The sequence below is a fragment of the Canis aureus genome, chromosome 20 (genome assembly GCF_053574225.1).
Source record: "Canis aureus isolate CA01 chromosome 20, VMU_Caureus_v.1.0, whole genome shotgun sequence".
NCBI lineage: Eukaryota > Metazoa > Chordata > Mammalia > Carnivora > Canidae > Canis > Canis aureus.
In genome coordinates this window covers 16,649,674-16,665,077 of record NC_135630.1, presented here as the reverse complement: position 1 = coordinate 16,665,077, position 15,404 = coordinate 16,649,674, and the positions used below count along the sequence as shown (strand labels likewise).

At 33.1% G+C, this 15,404-nt stretch overlaps 1 protein-coding gene across 1 annotated transcript in view; it reads left to right on the top strand.

Annotated features, from left to right (window-relative positions):
* LOC144291364 (uncharacterized) overlaps window positions 1–15,404 on the top strand; it is a 148,270-nt gene that overhangs the window by 126,710 nt on the left and 6,156 nt on the right. Inside the window, exon 5 of the mRNA XM_077860883.1 lies at window positions 650–767. Within this exon, the coding sequence (XP_077717009.1) occupies window positions 650–767 (118 nt within the window). The remainder of the gene's footprint in view (window positions 1–649; window positions 768–15,404) is intronic.

The following is a 15,404-nucleotide window of genomic DNA, read 5'->3' as shown; positions in this document are numbered from 1 at the left end:
CCACCCAATCAAAACAAATAAGAACTATCTTCTTATTATCATAAAAGCAATAAAAAAGGCTTGCACAGCATTCTTCCCTTAATTTGTCTTTCACTCTGCACCATAAAGATAACAAAGTGCTGCATTTCCAAGGAACATATTGTTTTACGCTGTATGTTTTTCATCACTGAAGTCTAGAGAGTATTGTTTTTTAATTTGCTGATGGAATCCATCAATTAGAATTAGTTTAAATGTTGTGGGAGGATAATGACAATGGGTATGAAAGAGAAGAGGAATGTGTAGTATGAATTAATGGTGGTTTTATGGCACTTCTCATTGGATTCATGGCCAGGCTTATCTGATGAGTAAATAACTTATGGTTCTGTCAAAGCTGGCAAAGGAGAATGTGGTTACAGTCATACAATTAGAGACATTCATGTAAGAAAGATGGAATCAATGTCTGTGATTAACTGTTATTAAAGCTTTATATATGAATATCATTTTTAAAATTGCTGACATTGTCTCTAGTTCCTTGACCTCAGTGTCAGCTAAGCCAAGTTTTTATTCCTGTCTGCCTCTAACAAGCTATATCACTTAGAAAGGTTTGCTGTGGTGACGTTTATGTTTTCCCTCAGGAGAAAAAATCTTTACATTTTCTTCCATTTTTAAGGCTCTATGATTCCAGTCATTCTAATGTGTGGTGATCCAGGTGACCAAAGTTCACTGCCTTCAAATCCTAACCACAAGTTGACTGCCCTGTGTCATGAAGATGCAACATTTACTAAAAGGTAGAATTAATCTGATTTCAGTGTGGTTCTCTAAATTGTAAGCTTAAGCAGCGGTCTCGGGTGGAGTTTGGAGTGAAGCTTAACACTACCAAATTTTAGATATTTTCCCTCTGCCTTCTTCTCTGAATCTGAAACGTTATCAGCAATGATCAATATGACAAAATAATTAATTCCTGCAACACATAATTGGTACACAAGTGTGGATGTATTGGATACTGAGACATGAAATACTGGAAAGTCAGTATCATTGGAGTGCTAGTTGGTTATGGAAACGTAAGAAAAGATGAGAATAAGCAACCTAAAATACTTGATGATCCTCTAGAAAGGATCTAGCCTAATATAAAATATGTTCCTGTATAGAGCCTCTCAACTTGGCCAGCAAATAGAACAGAATGGAATATGAACAAAATCTTGTCTAAATTTGAAAACTAAAAATTAGATGCAAACATTACTATTTTGCATTTATGTCTTAGCACAGACCTTCTGTGAACCACAAATAGTCCTTAATTCATAACCTGGAGAAAATTGCTTATAAATATAAATGAAATGACTATATGGTGACATTCAACGAACAAATTAGATCATTATTCTGCATTTTTACATAACATGTCAATAATATTTAAAATCTACTATGAATTGTGCTGTTATTTCAGGAAAAAATAGTGAAGTTTTGTATATTTTAAATTCATCAAAAGAAAGAAAAAAATATTTGTTTCAACCAAGTATGGCAGCATAATTAAGTCAGTCAGATTGAATTAAAGCAGCTAAATTAACTTGAAGCCCTTTCTGCCATCCGCTTTAAGTCTGCAATTTTTAATTAATGTTTAAAATGCAGTTTGCTTGTAGTTGATATTTAATTTATAGATATAAACAAAATATGTAAGTTTATGGTAATTTGAATATTTTTCCAATGAAAGATTCTTTTGGCCTTAAAATGATAGAAAATGAATACAAATACAATTTAGCTCTTTTGTAATTAAAATAAATGTTTCGCTTTCTTGTTGTTTTACTTTTAAGTAAATTAAAACTTAATCTAACATAAACCCAAATAACTAGAATATTAATAGTCTTTAAAAAGTGGCTCGACAATCTATGGAGTCTGAACTAAATGGTGGTTTATTTCCCAAGCATCTCTTTTGACAATCTTGGGCAATTCCATATCACATTCCATAATCAATTATGAATAAAATGATGGGCCCTTAGGGGATTGTAAATTCACAGGGTACATAAAATATATAATCTGGGTCTTGTTTCTTTGAAAAAAGGTCTATGAATTATTTAGATACTTATTATAAAAACTTCATTGTAAGCAAAATATAAAATTCAGTATTAAAATCTACATTTAGTTTATATCTTTTAAAGGGAATGTAACATCTCACTGTATCATAATTTTATACATATATGCTAAAATTTTTATATATAGAAGTAAAGAATGATTTTCCGAAAGAAATAAATATAATCTGTCTGGAATTAAAAATAAATATAGAAAAATCAAATGCTCAGAAACCAAAAAGTGAACTTATGACTATGTTATTGATTTATTGTGCTATTAGAATCGGTAAAATGTAAAATAAAAACAATGGAAATCCTGTTTGAACTAATTAACAGTCTTTAGAAAACACCAAGCAATCACTCTTTCTATGTTATAGGAAATATCAAATTTTGATGAAGCAATTCTGCAGTGAATGAGATAATATGCTTTAGGTGGTATTCTTTCTTTTCTATATGAGAGAGAGCGCATGTGAGAGAGTGAGTGGGGATAGGGCTGTGTTGAAGGGAAGAACAGCAGAGGGTAAGAGAGAAAGAGAATCCCAAGCAGACTCTGCAGAGCCCAATGCAGGGTCCTGAGATCATGACCTGAGCCAAAAGCAAGAGTCAAGCAAAAGAGCCACCACGGTCCCCTCTTTTTTTTTTTTTTTCTAAGATTTTATTTTTAAGTAATCTCTACATCCAAAGTGGGTTTGAACTTAAAACCCCGAGATCACTGAGTCAGTGTGCCCCCTGTAATTTCAATGAAAAAAAGTATACAGTTTTTATTTACTCTTGGCCCTGTTGAAATAGTATCATTGGGCATATTATCTGATCTTAACATGCAATTTTGAGTGCCATTTTCAGCTAGTGTTTCCTGGATCTAAATATGTATCTATAATAAATATAAAAATATAGCTACAAATTAGAACAGATAAATAATACAGTGTTTACTAAAGTGTACTTATATTAACAAACTATACATTAAGGTTACCCAACAAGGCAAGGGTGGGGGTACTTTAAGTATGCTGATCAGTGAAGACTTTCTGAAGAAGTAGCATTTGATCTGAGTCCTTAAGACCTTGAGGGAGCAAACCAAGTGCATATTCAGGAAAGAGCCAAGAGAATAGCCAGTGCATGGGCTCAGAAGCTTGAAAGGACTTAGAATGATAAAGAAACACAAGAGACCAACCCAATGGAACCTATGAACAAATGGCCGGAGAAGAAAAGAGTTTGGGAAGGTAGTCAAAACCCTGGTTACAGAGAGCTCTGCAGGTCATAGGAGTCTGAATGCTTATTCAAAGTGTAATGGAAAGAAATAAATTTGAACCAGTTCTGTGATGGGTGGGCAGGATGGAGGTGGTGGTCAGTGGTTACTGACATCGAATTTTCAAAAGAGCTACTGGCCAATGGGTTGTAGTGAAGTTATAGTTGAGGCTCGGAGAGCTATGAAACTCAGGAATGGTTAGAGTGATATCTTCAGAGAGTTAATATTTTACTAAAAACTTTATAATAATAGCATTTTATCACACTATGTATGAGATCTCCTTGGCAATATTTTCTATGTATTAAGTCATTCGGTTTTTATAATAGTTACGTGAAGCATCCCGTTTTTAACAGTTAAAGCAAGTAAAGCACAGAGAGGTTAAGAAACTTGCCAAGGTTTATACAGCCAGGAGGGGGTGGAATCAGGAATGGAACTTATAATGCTTAATTTCAGACTTAATTGTATGATATGATATTTTAAAATTTATTTTCCTCTCAAGCATGCTAGATTCTAAAATATTGCTAAGCAAATATTGGATTTCCATTCCTTTCATATATAGCTGCTTAGTTACCAGTTCTCTATTTTAGATACTAGACTAGCTACACCACATTAAGAATAAGGAGCATGAACTTTTTCTTTTCCTATATACTCCACCAAGACTGGGAACCAAAATTAAGAATTCAATAAATGTTGTTAACTGACTGGTTAAAATGAAGTCAGCCAATATACCTTAGAAGTGTCTGAATGACATACAGAGATTTAGAGAGTTTAAATACAATTTTAATATCTTTTTTTATTGCTTTTTCCCTTGATATTAAATGAGAAAGTTAAATATACTTAAGTTTAGTTTATCATTGTAATTATAGACAATTTATACAGATAGGAATATCCATTTTATAGAAGAAAAACTAAAAAGCAGTCTAACCCACCTGAAGGTTTGAAGGCACAACAGAGTTAAAAACAAAAAGTAGGAAGTATGCATGAGAGTATGAAGGTAAAGAAACTTTTACACATGTGGGCATGTGAATTTAACAATCACTTTGAAGAGAAATTAGCAGTAACTATGAAGTTGAAAATATGCCTGTATATATATATATATATATAGATATACAAAAACTAAATCTAACATAAACCCAAATAACTGGAATATTAATAGTCTTTAAAAAGTGGCTCGACAACCTATGGAGTCTGAACTAAATTTTAATATATATATTTGTGTGTCTGTGTGTATACACATGTATATAAGAAAATACACATATTCTAGAGAAAATTTAGATCATGAAGAAAAGATATTCACTGCAGTATCATTGACAATATATAAAAATTAGAGACAACTTAAATGCCCACCAATATGGGAATGGATACAAAATTGTAATTGAATCATACCATGGAATAATTAACAACATTTAAAATAGATATATCTATATATCTGTCAACATGAATAGATCTGGAAAGAAGAATGATGAATTAAATCAAATTATTACAAAAAGATTAATAAATTAAGATAACTTGTATTAAATATTTAAATATTCCCAAATAATATATATGTATACTAATAATAATGTATGCTATTTAAATAAAATAAATGTAGAAAAAAATGAAAAGAAAATATGGCTTCAATCCAGGATAAAAATGACCTCTGATAAGGATGAATGGGATAAGATAACATTAAACATATTTGAATCCTTTTATTTTTTACAAAAAGTAAAATATAGTATGAGAAAAATATTAAAGTGTGTGGAGATATATATATATATATACATATATACATACAAATTACATTATGAAGTTTTACTATTTGCAATATATTACCAATGAAAATTCCCCCACTTTTCCCAAATTAACAGAAAATATCAATTTGATTACTTGATAAATAGATCAAAGGGTTATGAACATGCATAATATTAAATGTGGTTTTGATTTTCTTCAGTTTTTCCTTTAAAAAAGTAGTACACATTTGCTATTCTCTATGTAGATTTATAGAAGCCCATGATTCAGAAATTCACATTAGAAGCGTGTCAGTACCCTATATGTTAGACAACTTAAAGGCCAGAGACACTTTTAAGGAGAATATTATATTCACAAAAGGAGTTATATCCAAAGTATTTAACCAGTCTTAAAAGTCTATCATGCCATAATTACCCTCCCATGAAAGCACTCCAGACTAGTGTCATGCCAGCCTCATAAATTCCATATAGAGTAGACATTATTGTTAGCAATACAGGCAGACGATCCAAGGCTTAAAGAGGTTAAATAACTTGATCAAACTCATAAATCTAGGAAGCTCCACAGTGGTTTCCAACCTATACCCATCTGATTCCAGAGTCATCATCCTTAGCACCCATATCACACTGCCACACAAGCAGAAGCCTGCTGAAATTGTTTACTTCACTCAGATGTGTGCAATTAATATATCATCAAAGTATATTTCTTGGTCATCTGTGTCCAGTACAACTCAACTCTTGTTCATGTCTACTAACTTAGTAACCCACTCAAAGAAAGCACCTAAAGCAATTTAAATTTTTTTAACATCAGATTAATGCCAATGAAAACTTAATATTGAAAGGAAATGAAAACTGAGTAATACATCTGTACAGTTGGATTTAATTAATATTCACAAAATACCCATTTTAAATTGAGAAACCAAATGGAAGAGAATTTCCCAATATAATTGACATTTTAAAATATGCTTTTTATTTACATTGAATAGTTGCAAGACTTAAAAATTTCTATATTTCTCATAGTAAAATCCACTTTTAAAATGCTGTGACTGGAGCACCTGGGTGGTTCAGTGGTTGAGCATCTGCCTTTGGCTCAGGTTGTGATCCCTGGGTCCTGAGATGCAGTGCTGCATCGGGCTTCCCACATGGAGCCTGCTTTTCTCTCTGCCTATGTCTCTGCCTGTCTCTCTCTCTCTGTGTCTCTCATTAATAAATAAATAAAATCTTTAAAAAAATAAAATGCTGTGATTTACACTGTATTGATACAATAGTACAGTGATCTTCACTCAATATTTTAACAAGGATCAAAGAAAATGAACAAAGATTAAAAGTTTATACAAAAATAAATATGAAAGTTATCACATGGGTGATTTACAAATATATATGCGCATGTATATTTTAGAAGCTATAATGTTCTAATGTCATTGTTTATTTTCATTATCTATTTAGAAGCCTCATACTATAAGATAAATCATTATCTATAATAATCCATTGTACTATTTCATATGTAAATATAAATAATATATTGTAATTAACTTCCCACTTATACTTGTAGACAATATAATAAATTAAATATCATAATTAAAATGAAACATGCATATATATTTGAAGTATGCAATACTTAGATTCTTACAAAAGTAATTACATTTTTCAGAAAATAATGCTCTGCTTATAGCTATATGAAATAATTGAAGATAATTTAACATTTATAATATTGTAAAGATATACGATAGATTTATCCTGCTTTCATAAAAGTTGTTCTGTTCTGTTTGTTTTGCTTTATGTTTATTTTTAGACCTTTTTTTTTTTCATCAAAAAGAGGTTTGTGGTGAAGCATTATTTATTTCCTCTTATCTGGCAGTTCAATTTACAGGTAGAACACTTAGATTGGCACATTTCTCTTTCCTTCCTTTGTTCTCATTAGCAGGGAGTCTTAATCTCCTCTTTCCTGTGCCTTTCTGAATAATCACACTATATCACTATCCCAGTGGGATCTAAACAAAGATTGAGTAGAAAATTAGGATCACAACCAAGTAGGTTTAAGAATAAGGTCATAATAATGAAAAATCAATAGAACATGCAAGGAGGCATTTTAAAATCAGTTTGATGCTTGTTTGTGTGTTGTTTATGTTACAATTTCCATGATTCCACTACTTTTCAGCTGAAATCTATGACAATATAGTCCATTTTCCCTCACTATAAAACATATCATACTGGGCTCTATATGCTCTCCAAAATTGATCTCAGTCCTCCTGAACCTGGTCAGCGCTACTCTTCATGATCATAAGGAGTCCTTCTGTGCTTATAAATGAATCTATTTATGTACAAAGAACTGTGGTGACCTGTTCTAAATTATGTAATTGCTTTTTATTCTTCTTGCTCTGATTCAGAGACGCATGGGTAAAATAACATAGGAAAGATGAGTTTCCATCATAGTTAGGCTGACGTTAAAATGCCTTGGAGATTCCAGTGTAGTCATTTATGGTGACGGATGATATTCCTGAACAACGAAATACTGGCCCACTGTCACCCTAGGTATTGGTATTGTATAGTAAGTGCCCAGCTTTGTGTGAGAGAAGCTACAGATGAGATTAAAGAGAGAAGAAGTGCAGCATTGTGCAAGGATGTCTGCTTAGTCATCCAAGAAGGCAAGAATTGTTTCATAACACAAGTTGAATAATGCAAAGCCTACCATGAAAATCATAATGAAATTTTAGTTGATAAAGTGCCTGTTTAGCATTTAAATTTCAAAGACTATGAATATTTTAAGAACTTCAAGTAGAGGGACACCTGGGTGGCTCAGTGGTTGAGCATCTGCCTTTGGCTCAGGTCATGATCCTGGGGTCCTGGGATTGAGTCCTGCATCAGGCCCCTCGCAGGGAATCTGCTTCTCCCTCTGCCTATGTCTCTGCCCCCCCACCCTCTGTCTCATGAATAAATAAAATCTTAAAAAAAAAAGAACCTCAAGTACGTCCAGACAGTGAAGAGCAAGAGCATTGCAGGATTGCAGAAGAGAGGTCAAAGAACTTGAAGCAAAAAACTGCAGTTTTGATTACGATCAATTGTTGTTTTCACTTCTTCAGGATGGCAGTAAAGTCTTAGCAAATTGATCTCTTAATTTGTTAATATTTGAATAAATATTGGCAAAATGGTAAGCAGTGAACTATTTTACTTGAATTATCTTATTTGACACTCAAAACAATCCTATGGTATAATATAGAATCTTTAGTTGAAAAAAAAAAAAGGAAAAAAAAACTAATAAATGGTTGAGTCACAAACCTATTCTCAAAGTCATTAAATCATATTGCCTAAAAATATAGTAGAATCAAATCAAATCCCTCTCAATTTACAGTCTGTGACTTGAATGGTAAATAATATATAGTCTTAATTGGAGAGTAAGGATAGAGTTGTTCTTAGCCACATTTTTGTCATCTTGATGAAATTCTAAGCTTAAAGAAATCTCAGATTTTGTTTTATATCTATGTATCTATTAATATCTACAACTTGGCTAGTTTTACCCTACCTGGAAATAAGAGCCAAAATTCTATGGCCCAGAGTGGGAAAACCTGGCAAACAGGCCTATCCTCTGATATTTTTATTCATTCGCTCATTCATTTATGAAAAACAGCCTAATGATAGAAAGTACTGTGAACTGTAAAAACACGGTCCCTCTTGTCATGGATATTATGGAATTTGGGATTAATGAAAATTAAACATCTCGCTGTTCAGTTCATCTTACTAGTACATTACTATCTTTTACAGATCAAAAGCACAATTCCTTAAAAAAGATTTCTACTTTATATTTAGCAGATCTATTGTAGGGGAATCAAATAAGCAGAGATGTAGGCCAGAGAAAAACTATCAATATTACTGAAAGAAGAACCCAAGGTTATAACTTACTACCGATGAAATTCACTACAGCCATTGAGATTGCATTACTGCACTCACTGTATTAGTGCATGATGGGGAGACATTCAAGGACCTCAGACTGAAAAGGCTGAGAATTTTCCAGTGTGGCCTTCTCATGTCTTTATGCCCTGCCAGCTGTTCCCCTCTATCCACATTTGCTTCTGACATTTGCTCCCTAACTATCTCTTGCCATTCCTCTGGATAAAATCCAGTTTGTGCAAACAATGAATGCCACTTGCAAGATAATACCTCTATTTCCCAAACTGGATGAATTTTGGCTGAACTTTGCACCTCCTGCTAGAGCCCTATACAATATTCTGCCCTCGGGCTCCAAGTTAGAAGTTTCCTTAGGAACCTTCTCATCCCAGCTTTTAAAAAACGTTCTGCTTGGTTTTCTTCTATGATACTCATGGAGCCTTTTTTTTTTTTTTAAGATTTTATTTATTAATTCATGAAAGACACAGAGAGAGAGAGACAGAGAGAGCAGAGACACAGGCAGAGGGAGAAGCAGGCTGTCATGGAACCTTTTGTACTTTGCCTGAAAAACAAAAACAATCTAAAATATTCATTGTTAACTGTTGTTTATAATTAGGACTTCTTCTCCTGTGATAGCATGTGCCTTTTGTTCCCCCTCTCTTCTTATGTTTCCCTGTAGCATTTTGAGCAGTGGTTCTCAAACTAGGGACATTTGTTGATATCTGGAGACATTTTTTTGCTGTCATATCTAGGAAGGGGCAGTGCTACTGGTACCCGGGGATAGAATCCAAGGATTATGCTAAATATCCTATAATGTACAAGATGGCCCCCCCAACAAAGAATTATCTGTCCAAAATGCCATAGTGTTGATGGAGATATTTGATTTAGAGGAAGAAGTTCTGTACTGTTACTGTAGAAGATATGCAGTTATTAACAAATATTGAAACCCAAAAAGTTAGAAACTCAACATAGGATATAAAATTTATCCAAAAGTGATTTGGTGTTCAAGCTTTCTTTTCCATCATAGTAAAACATAGTTGACCTTTAAAAACATGCATTTTAAAATAGATTCCTTGCCTCTAAAAAAATTTTAACATTCTCAAAACCCTTACGTATTTCTATTCCATTTAGCACGTCTCTATAATTAACTCCATTTTTTCCAAATATGCAATGAGATTGACACTAATAGTATGACTTATTTTTACTGATTAAATTGTCTCCTAATTATAAAAGGATTTCTAAAAATAGAACTAAAATTCATTTTGCATAAATATTTTTTAAATAACAAAACTGATTTTCCTGTTCAATTTAAAAATGATTACTTTTCTTTTTGATTGCATATGTACATTTAAATATTCAAAATTGTTTGTGTTAATATGTATTAATATTAGACCCTTAAGAAGACAATCTTTTATTTCATATATATATGCAAGTTATTAATCTCCCATTTTTGGCATCAATATTCATATTACTTACTATAAGCACAATTGGCCATTTTGACAAAACTTTTTAGTTGTCAACTCATGGATATTTAAAAACTATAATTCGGCACAGTTTAAAATGTAGAAATGATACAAATCTAAAAGTTGCAACAACAAAAAAGGGAAAGAATATACTTTTTTAAAGTTTTATTTATTTCTTCATGACAGATACAGAAAAAGAGACAGAGAGGCAGAGATACAGGCAGAGGGAGAAGCAGGCTCCATGCAGGGAGCCCCACATGGGACTTGATCCCAGGTCTCCAAGATTACACCCCAGGCTGAAAGTGGCGCTAACCCGCTAGGCCACCCGGGCTGCCCCGGAAATAATATTTTGAACTAAAATTCTATGTTTAAATTTGGATAAAGTAATATTAATTTAAAACAGTATACATTATACAGAAAATGTGGTCAAAGTCAAGAATGACAAGGCAGTATGTATGAAAAATTAGAACTTTTCTGCAGAATATAATTCATTTATCTCTATAGCTATGATGCTTTTCACTAAATGAAGCAGTCCAACAAAATTTATCTAATATAAGAAGTTTATTGACCAAAATGAACCAAAACCCCTCTAATCTATTATCTTAAAAAAATCCTTCAAAAAACTGTGTATGTGTTTGTGTATCTTGATCTGAAGATAGAGCAGAAAAGTGTGTTTGTGTGCATATGGCTTCTTAATGTCCAGCATTGTTATATTGCAGAGTGACCTCATGGCAACTTGAAAAAGGGTGGGATGGTGGAGCAAGGACAAGACAGGACTCTTAGGGTAAAACAGAATATAAGAATTTGAACAAAATCAATATCCACATTTAAAATTCATTTATAGTTTCTTAAACTGAGCCCCTCCAAGATGACATAGAGTGACATGGGTCCTGGTATTTCCCTGACTCACATGGTTTAAAGTTTGTGAAGTCACTACCTCATGGACAGTGTTAACCAAGTGTAGGACAGTGATGAAGACCAATCCATGCCATAGGCAATTAGCGGTATCTACTAACTATGGAAAATATTGAGATTTTAAAACAATAATAAAGCCAACCAAACGATGGCCTGCTTTTTATTATCACCATGTTCTGACAATTCTGAATAATGTGACAAAATATTTCTGCTCTGGAAACAGATTGTTGTCACTGTTAACCATCCTTCTTGGTTGGCCTTTGCTCATGAACAACTTCCCTAATCACCACAGAGTAAGACAGATACTCTTTTCATCTATTTCCTTACATTCCTTACCTTTAACTTAATGGTACCCACATTTAAAATACATAATTATTTAATTGATTAATCATATGACATCTTTCTCCCTCTAGATTATGATCTTTAAGTATGTAAAGCCTTTTTCATATTTTCCAGTATATCCAATGTACTCATATTCTGAGCCTTATTATATAGGTCATCAGTGATGCTTAAGAAATACACACATGAATGATATTGATAAAGAATGAATAAATGGATGAATAAAACATAATGGTTAACTGAAACACTCCTAAAATTTTTCAAGAATTGTGTGTGGATTTTAAAATTCTGAATCATAACTATTGTTTATCTCAGCATCTCCAATGGATCAGATAATGTATTATCAATAAACCTTTATTTAAATGATACACTGTCAAATGAACATAACCAAGATACAATGGTCTTTATGCTTTTTCCTGTAACAGAAAATGAGTTAACCTGACCACTATCTTTTTTCTTCTATTGAAGATATCAAAGTGAAATTATTTTAGCACTTATTGTGTCATATTTTTAAGAATATTTTAAAGGTTTTATTTATTTATTTGAACAAGAGAAGAAGAAAGAACACAAGTGGGGTCGAGAGGCAGAAGGAGAATCAGACTCCCTACTGTGCAGGAAGCCTGACATGGGGCTCCATCTCAGGACACTGGGATCATGAATAAGTAGATGCTTAACCTACTGAGAAACCCAGACACCTCAAGAATTTGTTTTACTCATATAATATTAAGTTTTAAGTCATTCTTTACTTACACATTACTATTACATCTTTTTTTTTTTTTTTGGTTCGAGAGTGCTTTAATGGGGAGCGCTCCTGGGCCTGTTACATCTTTAATTGCTTTCTTGTTGAGTTACAGTCAGCTATATTCTCAGCTTATCAAGTATTACATCTTCAATTCCAAGTAACAGACACCAGTAATTTTTAATATATATTTTTCATATAACTGCAAGTCTTGAGGTATGGGAGGTGGGTGGCAAGGTTAATAATATTACATATAGTATCCAGACTCTTTTTTTTTTTTTTTAGATTTTTATTTATTTATTCATGAGAGACACAGAGAAAAGAGGCAGAGACATAAACAGAGGGAGAAGTAGGCTCCATGCAGGGAGCCTGATATGGGACTTGATCCAGGACTCCAGGATCACACCCTGAGCCAAAAGGTAGATGCTCAACCACCAAGTCACCCAGGCATCCCAGTATCCAGATTCTTAAACTTTCTCTTATCAAGCATCTTTTCTTCATTATTGCAAAATGGCCACAGCATTTCCCAACATCACCTCACAGCAATCTTCACTAACGAATCTCAGAAGCTTTAAAGGCAATTTCCCTATGAGTCTTATTAGCCAGAACTAGGTCACATGTCTACCCCTGAGCCAAACACAGGCAAAAAAAAAAAAAAAAAAAAGTCATCTTGTCATGGTAACTAGCTCAGGCTACTCAGGATCTTTTTAGAGTTGATACTGTCAATTACTTACCTCTAAGTCATGTCAGAAATAAATATATTTCTGAAAAAAAAAAGTATTTCTTCTATGAGGGCCCTCAAAAGTGGGCATTAAAAGTATCTGCCATCCTAAGTATCTTGGAAATTGTTCTTATTGAACAAGTTATAGCAAGGAACTTAGAGACCATTATTTATACATTATAAATCAATGATGTAAATCTTTATTTGCATTTGATTTTTGAATTTTAGAATAGTACCCTTATTCTCACCATTTTGTTGATATTGTAGGTTAATATCATCCAAATTTATGATAAAAGTTTTTGAAAACATGGAAGGTGATTGAAAAACAGAAATAACTTTTTAAGTCTTTACATATAAAAAAGAAAACTATCTGTAATTTAAAAAATGACCATTGAACCATCTCTTTCCATTTCCATGGACTTTAATCTCTTTTATTGTGAAATATTTTAAAGGATTTCAATGCTCTCTTACAATCAGGTTTTAGAAAGATAATGTCTAGCTTTTTAGAAATGGAATTTTTGGAATGAGGTCACTCTTTGATAGTATGATTCACTCTCTGGGCCTTGTTCAGCTGTATAATTCAGTCTCTTCATGGTAATGGCCCTTGTACTAAATGGTAGGCTTCACACTTTACTAGTGGAAAATTTATTATGTTTTTCTTAAAATCCCCACTTTCTCTGATACTTAAAAATCATCTTACTTACAATAAATTAAAAAGAAATATATTTTGTATTTGCCAGTTATTGAAATGTTGGATGATGTTTAAAATATCCATTAGTGAATAACAATATGCATTCATATATCTGCAGTGGTACTTCTCAGAGCAGAGAAATATTATCCAATATGAAGCCATTCATTAAACAGGAGGTTTATCACAAATGTAAAAAGTGTTTTAGAAAACAAACTTATTTTGGAAGCCAGAAGTACTTCAGAGGCTTAAAATACTCTAGGATCAAAAATAGAAAACTCTAGGTTGTTAACTATAGTTATCTTTCTTCTTGGTTCTAACCAATGGAAACCAGATAGGATTCTCAGTAGATGAAAAGATTATCTTTTAGTAATTATAGACGAAGGTCCAATAATTGTTTAAATTTGCAGATGGCAGTTGACAATTTGTATTACTCATACACCCCATTTGAATTTAATCAAGTACCCAAGCATTCATGTACAACCAAAGAGACTGGGTTAAAGAGGATCTGTAAATAAAGACAGGGTTTGGGGATGCCTGGGTGGCTCAGCAGTTGAGTGTCTGCCTTCAGCTCAGGGCATGATCCCAGGATCTGGGATTGAGTCCCACAGTCGGGCTCCCTGCAGGAAGCCTGCTTCTCCCTCTGCCTTTGTCTCTGCCTCTCTCTCTTTCTGAGTCTCTCATGAATAAATAAATAAATCTTTTTTTTTTTTTTTTAATTTAAGGCAGGGCTTGCCTGGCATGCTTATTAAAAAGGGAGCAGATGCCCAAACTAATGACCTATAGGAAAACAGGCCCTAAATCAAATGAAGAGAGGAGACAGGAGAACGTATCATGCATAAAAGGTGATCTTTAAAATGTTAATTTATTTTAATAGCTTAATCATTCCAGTATCCAAAAGGAAGAGGGAGTGAGAAAGAGTGAGGAGGAGCTCTCCCTTAGTACTGCTTCCAGATGTTGGTAGATTTTCCTTTTTTGTGAGCTCAGGAAGGAACATGAGAACTGGAGACAATCCCACATACCTAGATCATTAGTAGAGTACTTTGTATAGCTTCAAGGTACAAGAGAAATGAAAATACATTTGAGATTTTAAAATTTAAAATGCAGGGCAGCCTGGGTGGCTCAGCGGTTTTGGGGCCGTCTTCAACCCAGGTCGTGATCCTGGAGACCGGGGATCCAGTCCCAGGTAGGGCTCCCTGCATGGAGCCTGCTTCTCCCTCTGCCTGTGTCTCTGCTTCTCTGTCTCTCTCTCTCTCTCTGTGTGTCTCTCATGAATGAATAGATAAAATCTTTAAAAAAATAAATAAATAATAAAATAAAATTTCAGAGCAATAGAAAATTGAATCTAAAAAGATTAGAAATGAATTTCTTATTTCAAGAGTAGATTAGCCTCAGGCAGTTTAAACGCCTTGCCTAATGTTATGACAATGGAACAAATGATAACCAAACTCTGGTCTGGTCTGGTAGGTGCCTCATCCACTCTGTATTCCTATTTAGCTTAGATTTGTTACCATTTGTAAAAACTATAGTTGGAAAAAACAACTATTTTAAGAGAGAAATCCTATGTACTCCTTTGTTAAGACTTGGAATATAATGTCTTATAATAATATAATTTTTCAGGTGTTTTATGGCTTCTTCTATGTTTTATGAT